Here is an 11,096-nt window from a genome sequence, read left to right on the forward strand (position 1 = left end):
TATTAATTTTACACATAATGAGTACATGTTACAGAATTACTCACCTGAAAGTTAAATTTTCATGAAAGGGTTTGCGTGAATGTTTTAGCAAAATTGGGTTTTAGGTGTTTTAATGTGTGTGAAAACAATGTTAATAATTTTGCACAAAAAAGTTTTGACATTTGTTTTGAGAGAGTAGAACTTTGTTTCCCACCCAAAAAAATAAAAGACAAAAAATGTAAAAGACACTGTAGTTCGGTATAGCTGAGTAGTACACTTGTGTGTTTGAATAAATGTACTGCAAGGGAAAGAAGCAGATTTTTATGAAACATACAATTTTACTACTGATACTATGTTTTCCAGTTGAACCCTGAACCCTCAGAATGAATCCTGTCCTGAGTCTGGTCTTGTGGTAAAGAAGGAAACAAAGTCAAGATGACCAACACAGTTTTTCAGATGGAGTTGTTATTATTGACAATGATAATATACTGTACCAAATTCCACAGCGCATACATAGGAGATCACTGTAGCCTATACAGTACATTGAATACATTCCAACTTTATAGACAGACAATATTTTATATGCTTTTAAAACATATGAAACCAACCAGAGTTTATGTCGAGGTGGTCTGACTGAAAAATATACATTTATGAAAAATATAGTATTTAATCAGATTAACGTTTTGAAATGGTGATTTCTTCTCCAGAGGTTTGATTAAGACTTTTGATCATATGACAGTAAAAGGTCATTAGTTTATCTAAGTTAACAGCACCGTACATATTTCATAATCTCCTATCGTTTAAAATAACTTGCCATTAAAAGCATCTGGTTAAAACTCAGTTCAGTGCTCTACCAGAATGTACAAGGATAAGTTGTCTTTTACAGAGGAAGAGTGACCTGCTGTGGTTAAAACTAGAACTGCGCTCAAAGGTTGGACAATGGGTCCTGGAATAATAGTTTGCATTTGTTGTAGTGGAGAACCGTTCTATCTATATTATAGATTCATTCTATAACATAGAACAGTTCCAGTCAGTATGTTCTGGTAGTATTATCTACATGAGGTCCCATAGGTTGGCCCATCTACACAAAAGGTGCTATATAGAACCGAAAAGGGTTCTTCAGCTGTTATCCCATAGGATAACCCTTTGAAGTACCCTTTTTGGTTCCAGGTAAACTTTTTGGGTTGCCAAAACGGTTCTACCTGGATTCAAAATGGAACCAAAAAGGGTTCTACCTGGAACCCAAAAGGGTTCTCCTATGGGCACAGCCAAATAAGCCTTTTGGAACCCTTTTTTCTAAGAGTGTAATATTCAATTCCGTTTCTCTTCTAGAAACTGATTAAAACTGTCCGAAAGTTGAGGGTAGTCTCTGATAGAAAGCTTGAATCATTAATGACCTCAGCTTTTCCCAAGGTAAAATCGACCAATAGGCTCTCACAGAGATGGTACATTTTCAAACCCACCCCTGAACACCTCTAGTGGTTTCAACATCTTCCAGAGAGTTCTCCTGGTTAATATTAATTTATAATACATACATACAGTACATATATACAGAGATAGATAAGATAGGACTGTAAGTTGTGAGGGGATCAGCCTATTGCCATGATGACAGCAGCAACAGTCCCTTGGAGAATGACAACGGCTGCATCTGAAATGAAGCCCTATTCCCTATTTAATGCATTACTGTTGACCATCAGGTCCGTGTTAAACATAGTGCACTCTATAGGAAAAACGGTGCCATGTTGGATGCATCCAATGTGTTGGTTGTTCAATAATCGCTGTGCGAGGAGCAGCAGTGGTTTGATGGGTCTCCAAAGCAACAAGCCCAAGCCTCGGCCGACAGACTTCAACCTAACCACACTATTTCTCCCAGAAATGAATCATTCATAATTCTCCTGTTTAAATAAAGCTCAATCAACCCCAAGAAAAATAACTTGCGTTATGATAATTATTTAGAAAACAAATAGTAGTCTGGCGTTAACTTGCACAGACAGATTTGTTTAGAGACACACCTGTCTGGTTCCACAAGACAAGGCTGGGACTTCTGGTTCCCTGTCTGGCTGGCTATAACCCAGTGACTTCTGGTTCCCTGTCTGGTTATAACTCAGTAACTATGTTGGGCCTTCTGGTTCCCTGTCTGGCTGGCTATAACCCAGTGACTTCTGGTTCCTTGTCTGGTTATAACTCAGTGACTATGTTGGGCCTTCTGGTTCCTTGTCTGGTTATAACTCAGTGACTTCTGGTTCCCTGTCTGGTTATAACTCTATGTTGGGCCTTCTGGTTCCTTGTCTGGTTATAACTCAGTAACTATGTTGGGCCTTCTGGTTCCCTGTCTGGTTATAACTCAGTAACTATGTTGGTTCCCTTCTGGTTCCTGGTTCCCTGTCTGGTTATAACTCAGTAACTACGTTGGGCCTTCTGGTTCCTTGTCTGGTTATAACTCTATGTTGGGCCTTCTGGTTCCCAGTGTCTGGTTATAACTAACCATGTTGGGCCTTCTGGTTCCCTGTCTGGTTATAACTCAGTAACTATGTTGGGCCTTCTGGTTCCTTGTCTGGTTATAACTCAGTAACTATGTTGGGCCTTCTGGTTCCTTGTCTGGTAACTACTACGTTGGGCCTTCTGGTTCCTTGTCTGGTTCTAACTCAGTGAGGAAGGGAGACAGTGAGAGGTCTATACTGTTAAGGTGGTTTGTCAAACCATAAGAAATAAAGAACATGTAAATGCATACAGCCTGTATTAAGATATTAAGACAAAGAAAACAGCCTCACCTAACATGTTACCATGTCGAACCTACAACAGAACTCCCATTGTAAGAATACTGCATGTTGAAAACAAAGGCTCGCTGTCTGGCTGTCGGTAAGGAGACTGTGTGACCTGGAGGGTGTTGGTTGGGAATTGGAACCCAGATGAGGTGGATTGACTGCGCTGCATTGGTGGTGGGGGTTAGATGTATTGGGTTTAGTCCGTCTCAGATTGACCCTAAGGGTGGTCAATGGTTCCTCGTGGTGGGAGTGCTCCTTCGGGCCTGTCGTCCTAGAGCACAGTCTGGGCTCTCTCCTTGCCCTTCTCCTCCTCTCTTCTCTTCATGGCCTGGATCACAGCCATCTCTTTGGCTTCTTTCTTCTGGTTCCTGGCCTCGAACAGCAGCCTACATCGCAGGGGACACAGAGGGGAGGTTTCAATAGTGTGCAGAGGACTATTGGTTAAAACCATCATGGTAACGCATGGAATATTTACCCTTATGTGATTTAGAGTATAGTATCATTGGAATGTCTTGGTAGCGCATGATGCTTGCAACGCTAGGATAGTGGGTTCGATTCCCGGGACTACCTGTACGTAAAATGTATGCGTGCATGACTGTAATTCGCTTTGGATAAAACAATCTGCTAAATGGCAGATAGTGTTATTATATCATTTTATAGTGGGAGCTGAAAACGCATACCCAAAATGCTGTGCAGGTTCAGACAAATGGTTCATACACTTACAAAGTAGAGAACGGTTACTGGGAGTAATATAGTGTGTGACTTTCTTTACTTTTCCCCAATATTATCATGATGATGTGACCTTGGCATCATTGAAACTACAGAGATATTATCATGATGACGGGACCTTAGCATCATTGAAACTACAGAGGTATTATCATGATGATGTGACCTTACAACTACAGAGATATTATCATAATGACGTGACCTTAGCATCATTGAAACTACAGAGATATTATCATAATGATGTGACCTTAGCATCATTGAAACTACAGAGATATTATCATAATGACGTGACCTTACAACTACAGAGATATTATCATGATGACGTGACCTTAGCATCATTAAAACTACAGAGATATTATCATAATGACGTGACCTTAGCATCATTAAAACTACAGAGATATTATCATGATGATGTGACCTTAGCATCATTAAAACTACAGAGATATTATCATAATGACGTGACCTTAGCATCATTAAAACTACAGAGATATTATCATGATGATGTGACCTTAGCATCATTAAAACTACAGATATATTATCATGATGATGTGACCTTAGCATCATTAGAACTACAGAGATATTATCATAATGATGTGACCTTAGCATCATTAAAACTACAGAGATATTATCATGATGATGTGACCGTAGCATCATTGAAACTACAGAGATATTATCATGATGATGTGACCTTAGCATCATTTAAACTACAGAGATATTATCATGATGATGTGACCTTAGCATCATTAAAACTACATAGATATTATCATGATGATGTGACCTTAGCATCATTTAAACTACAGAGATATTATCATGATGACGTGACCTTACAACTACAGAGATATTATCATAATGATGTGACCTTAGCATCATTTAAACTACAGAGATATTATCATAATGACGTGACCTTACAACTACAGAGATATTATCATAATGACGTGACCTTAGCATCATTACTCAGAGATATTATCATGATGATGTGACCTTAGCATCATTTAAACTACAGAGATATTATCATGATGACGTGACCTTACAACTACAGAGATATTATCATAATGACGTGACCTTAGCATCATTAAAACTACAGAGATATTATCATGATGATGTGACATACCAGGTTATCTCACTCCTTCCTGCCCTCACCTGTTTTTGATGATCCTCTGAACAATACTATCAGTGGTGAGGCTGTTCATACTGTCCACAGTGTGCAGTATTCCTTTCTTCCTGGGCTCCTGCATTTAGAGAAACACAGTCCACACTTAAACATGCACTTAGACATTGCACGCTTAGGATAAAAGTTTGCAAAAAAACGGCATATGTTATAATATACAATACTGTATATTATATCAGTCTTCCAAATACATTGTAACCACTTAGTAACCAAGTAACAAAGGCTTTTTAAATGGAGAAGTTCATCCCTACATTTTTCTGTGAGATTGCCTTGATGGGAAAAGTACTGTAAACCCCATGATAAATTGTTCAACAGTTCTCGTTTAGTAAAGTGGTGGCTATTATCCCCTTTGGTTTTCTGATAGTCATACACTACTCTTTCAAAAAGCATCTTATACGGTGGCAGGTAGTCTAGCGGTGAAGTGCATGGGCCAGTAATCGAAAGGTTGCTGGTTCGAATCTCTGAGCTGACTAGGTGAAAAATCTGTTGATGTGCCTTTGAGCAAGTCACTTTACCCTAATTGCTCTGGATAATTTGCTAATTAATTCATCAGAAATCCTACAATGTGATTTTCTGGATTTTTTTTCTAATTTTGTCTTTCATAGTTGAAGTGTACCTATGATGAAAATTACAGGCCTCTCTCATCTTTTTAAGTGGGAGAACTTGCACAATTGGTGGCTGACTAAATACTTTCCCCCCCACTGTACGTGAATGTAAAACATACCAAGTCCCCATGGCCTTGTAGTTTTCTGCCAGTCATAGACTACCCTTTCAAAGAGCACCTTATACCAAGTCCCCATGGCCTTGTAGTTTGTATCAATTGGAGTGCACAAGCACATTGTTCTTTAGTAACAGAGTTGTGTCAGAAAAAGGCACAGGGTACTCACAGCATAGGGGTCCGACCCGTCTTTGTCAGGATGCACCTCTGTCTTCCCATGGCACACAAGGTCCACCTGCAGAAGTAGACCATGCATGATGAGACCCAACACTAACCCACTGTAGATACCATGCATGATGAGACCCAACACTAACCCACTGTAGATACCATGCAGGATGAGACCCAACACTAACCCACTGTAGATACCATGCATGATGAGACCCAACACTAACTAACCCACTGTAGATACCATGCAGGGTGAGACCCAACACTAACCCACTGTAGATACCATGCATGATGAGACCTCAACACTAACCCACGGTAGATACCATGCATGATGAGACCCAACACTAACCCACTGTAGATACCATGCATGATGAGACCCAACACTAACCCACTGTAGATACCATGCATGATGAGACCCAACACTAACCCACTGTAGATACCATGCATGATGAGACCCAACACTAACTAACCCACTGTAGATACCATGCAGGGTGAGACCCAACACTAACCCACTGTAGATACCATGCATGATGAGACCCAACACTAACCCACTGTAAATACCATGCATGATGAGACCTCAACACTAACCCACGGTAGATGCCATGCATGATGAGACCCAACACTAACCCACTGTAGATACCATGCATGATGAGACCCAACACTAACCCACAGTAGATACCATGCATGATGGGAACCAACACTAACCCACTGTAAATACCATGCAGGTTGAGACCCAACACTAACCCACTGTAAATACCATGCATGATGAGACCTCAACACTAACCCACTGTAAATACCATGCAGGATGAGACCCAAAACTAATCCACTGTAGATAGTAGATACCATGCATGATGAGACCCAACACTTACCCATTGTAGATACCATGCAGGGTGAGACCCAACACTAACCCACTGTAGATACCATGCATGATGAGACCCAACACTAACCCACTGTAGATAGCATGCAGGGTGAGACCCAACACTAACCCACTGTAGATACCATGCAGGGTGACCCAACACTAACCCACTATAGATGCCATGCAGGGTGAGACCAAAAAACGAACCCACTGTAGATACCATGCAGGGTGAGAACCAACACTAACCCACTGTAGATACCATGAGGGTGAGACCCAATGCTAACCCATTGTAGATACCATGAGGGTGAGACCCAATGCTAACCCACTGTAGATACCATGCAGGGTGAGACCCAACACTAACCCACTGTAGATACCATGCAGGGTGAGACCCAACACTAACCCACTGTAGCCAGCAGCATACCACCCTGCATACCACTGCTGGCTTGCTTCTGAAGCTAAGCAGGGTTGGTCCTGGTCAGTTCCTGGATGGGAGACCAGATGCTGCTGGAAGTGGTGTTGGAGGGCCAGTAGGAGGCACTCTTTCCTCTGGTCTAAAAAAAAATATCTCAATGCCCCAGCGCAGTGATTGGGGACATTGCCCTGTGTAGGGTGCCGTCTTTCGGATGGGACGTTAAACGGGTGTCCTGACTCTCTGATGTCATTAAAGATCCCATGGCACTTATCGTAAGAGTAGGGGTGTTAACCCTGGTGTCCTGGCTAAATTCCCAACCTGGCCCTCAAACCATCACGGTCACCTAATAAACCCCAGTTTACAATTGGCTCATTCATCCCCCTCCTCTCCCCTGTAACTATTCCCCAGGTCGTTGCTGCAAATGAGAATGTGTTCTCAGTCAACTTACCTGGTAAAATATGGGATAAATAAATAAATACCATGCAGGATGAGACCCAAAACTAATCCACTGTAGATAGTAGATACCATGCAGGTTGAGACCCAAAACTAACCCACTGTAGATACCATGCAGGATGAGACCCAACACTATCCCACTGTAGATACCATGCAGGGTGAGACCCAACACTAACCCATTGTAGATACCATGCAGGGTGAGACCCAAAACTAACCCACTGTAGATAGTAGATACCATGCAGGTTGAGACCCAACACTAACCCACTGTAGATACCATGCAGGGTGAGACCCAATGCTAACCCATTGTAGATACCATGAGGGTGAGACCCAATGCTAACCCACTGTAGATACCATGCAGGGTGAGACCCAACACTAACCCACTGTAGATACCATGCAGGGTGAGACCCAACACTAACCCACTGTAGCCAGCAGCATACCACCCTGCATACCACTGCTGGCTTGCTTCTGAAGCTAAGCAGGGTTGGTCCTGGTCAGTTCCTGGATGGGAGACCAGATGCTGCTGGAAGTGGTGTTGGAGGGCCAGTAGGAGGCACTCTTTCCTCTGGTCTGAAAAAATATCTCAATGCCCCAGCGCAGTGATTGGGGACATTGCCCTGTGTAGGGTGCCGTCTTTCGGATGGGACGTTAAACGGGTGTCCTGACTCTCTGATGTCATTAAAGATCCCATGGCACTTATCGTAAGAGTAGGGGTGTTAACCCTGGTGTCCTGGCTAAATTCCCAACCTGGCCCTCAAACCATCACGGTCACCTAATAAACCCCAGTTTACAATTGGCTCATTCATCCCCCTCCTCTCTCCTGTAACTATTCCCCAGGTCGTTGCTGCAAATGAGAATGTGTTCTCAGTCAACTTACCTGGTAAAATATGGGATAAATAAATAAATACCATGCAGGATGAGACCCAAAACTAATCCACTGTAGATAGTAGATACCATGCAGGTTGAGACCCAAAACTAACCCACTGTAGATACCATGCAGGATGAGACCCAACACTATCCCACTGTAGATACCATGCAGGGTGAGACCCAACACTAACCCATTGTAGATACCATGCAGGGTGAGACCCAAAACTAACCCACTGTAGATAGTAGATACCATGCAGGTTGAGACCCAACACTAACCCACTGTAGATACCATGCAGGGTGAGACCCAAAACTAACCCACTGTAGATAGTAGATACCTTGCAGGGTGAGACCCAACACTAACCCACTGTAGATAGTAGATACCATGCAGGATGAGACCCAAAACTAACCCACTGTAGATACCATGCAGGGTGAGACCCAAAACTAAACCACTGTAGATACCATGCAGGGTGAGACCCAACACTAACCCACTGTAGATACCATGCAGGGTGAGACCCAACACTAACCCACTGTAGATACCATGCAGGATGAGACCCAACTGTAGATACCATGCAGGATGAGACCCAAAACTAACCTTGGGAGTTTCCACAAATGTTAGCATGTTCAGCCTGGTTCAAATGGCTCTGCAGAACAAGTGTAGTGTCTTGAGCCCTTACCTTGAAGTGGTCTAGTAACTCTCTCGTGACTGCATAAGGCGCACCAATCACCACCTCAGAGACATACTGCAGACAGAAACAGAACAGAAGCACATTAGATTAATATACTCATCACTTCTCATTATTTTACTTGACCTTTATTTTAACAGTCCCATTGAGACCAAGGTCTCTTTCACAAGGGAGCCCTGCATACACACAATTTACAAAATAACTCTTACAAAAGAGATGTACAGTATCTTTTATGGAAGAGAAGGAGAGAGAACTTACCCGACAGGCCAGCACACTGAGTGTTCTCTCATGGACGTTCATAATGGGGTAATTCTTCCCTTTGTAGCGGTTCACCTCCTGAAAAATTCACACAAAACCCAAAAGTAAGAATAAGATGATGCAAATGTCCACTATCAGTGTCAGGATGTAATTTGACAGTGGGTTGGTTATAGGCATTGTGGGTTTTAAAAGGCCATTTCTGATTGAGTTGAAATATGCAGCGTTTACCGTGAATGGGATCACCGAGAACCTTGAGGGAACATTGCCTCTGAAAGCCATCACCAGGCGGTAAATTGGTCAATAGACCAATAACAAAGAGTTCCAAACCTCTCTGTCAATAACAGCTACGTTTACATGATCCTCTCCCCACTGAGACCACTCCTAGACAGTCCTTGCAAACTTCTTGCTTGAGAAATAGTTTTTTGCTAAAAAGCCATTTTTGTCCATTTTAATGCACAATTATTACAGTAATTGTTACCCAGAATTTATACTTATTGATATATAAATGGCTGTATTAGACCTACAAATCCCAGTCTAAATTATCTGTTTTACAGCTCAACTGAGGAGACAATAGACCAGATTGTGTCAAAGTGTAACCCCACTATAACATATGGCTTGTCGGACTCACCTGGTCAAAGTGTAACCCCACTATAACATATGGCTTGTCAGACTCACCTGGTCAAAAAGTAACCCCACTATTACATATGACTTGTCAGACTCACCTGGTCAAAGAGTAACCCCACTATTACATATGACTTGTCAGACTCACCTGGTCAAAGAGTAACCCCACTATTACATATGACTTGTCAGACTCACCTGGTCAAAGAGTAACCCCACTATTACATATGACTTGTCAGACTCACCTGGTCAAAGTGTAACCCCACTATAACATATGACTTGTCAGACTCACCTGGTCAAAGAGTAACCCCACTATAACATATGACTTGTCAGACTCACCTGGTCAAAGTGTAACCCCACTATTACATATGACTTGTCAGACTCACCTGGTCAAAGAGTAACCCCACTATAACATATGACTTGTCAGACTCACCTGGTCAAAGTGTAACCCCACTATAACATATGGCTTGTCAGACTCACCTGGTCAAAGTGTAACCCCACTATAACATATGACTTGTCAGACTCACCTGGTCAAAGAGTAACCCCACTATTACATATGACTTGTCAGACTCACCTGGTCAAAGTGTAACCCACTATAACATATGGCTTGTCAGACTCACCTGGTCAAAGTGTAACCCCACTATAACATATGGCTTGTCAGACTCACCTGGTCAAAGTGTAACCCCACTATAACATATGACTTGTCAGACTCACCTGGTCAAAGTGTAACCCACTATAACATATGGCTTGTCAGACTCACCTGGTCAAAGTGTAGCCCCACTATTACATATGACTTGTCAGACTCACCTGGTCAAAGAGTAACCCCACTATTACATATGACTTGTCAGACTCACCTGGTCAAAGTGTAACCCCACTATAACATATGGCTTGTCAGACTCACCTGGTCAAAGTGTAACCCCACTATAACATATGGCTTGTCAGACTCACCTGGTCAAAGTGTAACCCCACTATAACATATGGCTTGTCTGAAAGCCTGGAAACTGCCTCCAGGAAGTCCACATGGCCAATATCTGAGAAGACATTGGTCAAGGCCGACAACAACAACTATAGTATCTACAAACTCGGCCTCAGAGTCCAGTCTATAATCTCAAACCTCTCCACACACTGTAGATGACTGGGCCCAGGTGTTTTGGCTGACCACAGGACTAGCCAGTTATAGAAATATAGAACATCTACGTCACATAAGTGTAGTGCAGCTAGGTAGTGTAACAGTATAGCTTCCGTCCCTCACCCCTACCTGGGCTTGAAGCAGGGACCCTCTGCACACATCAACAACTGCCTCTCACAAAGCATCGTTACCCATCGCTCCACAAAAGCCGCGGCCCTTGCAGAGCAAGGGGAACAACTACTTCAAGGTCTCAGAGCGAGTGACGTCACCGATTGAAACGCTATTAGAGCGCACCCCGCTAA

At 42.6% G+C, this 11,096-nt stretch overlaps 1 protein-coding gene across 1 annotated transcript; it reads right to left on the bottom strand.

Annotated features, from left to right (window-relative positions):
* Positions 1–427: 427 nt before the first annotated feature.
* LOC139401120 (ethanolamine-phosphate cytidylyltransferase-like) lies at positions 428–10,696 on the bottom strand (the record flags this gene model as incomplete). The annotated part of the gene is made up of 6 exons (XM_071145594.1): positions 428–3,130; positions 4,611–4,699; positions 5,526–5,591; positions 8,781–8,846; positions 9,048–9,125; positions 10,614–10,696. Coding segments are annotated over 6 exons (497 nt in total), but the record flags the coding sequence as incomplete, so codon positions are not given.
* Between the last annotated feature and the right edge of the window lie 400 nt (positions 10,697–11,096).

This window comes from Oncorhynchus clarkii, unplaced genomic scaffold (genome assembly GCF_045791955.1).
Source record: "Oncorhynchus clarkii lewisi isolate Uvic-CL-2024 unplaced genomic scaffold, UVic_Ocla_1.0 unplaced_contig_2999_pilon_pilon, whole genome shotgun sequence".
Classification (NCBI taxonomy): Eukaryota; Metazoa; Chordata; class Actinopteri; order Salmoniformes; family Salmonidae; genus Oncorhynchus; species Oncorhynchus clarkii.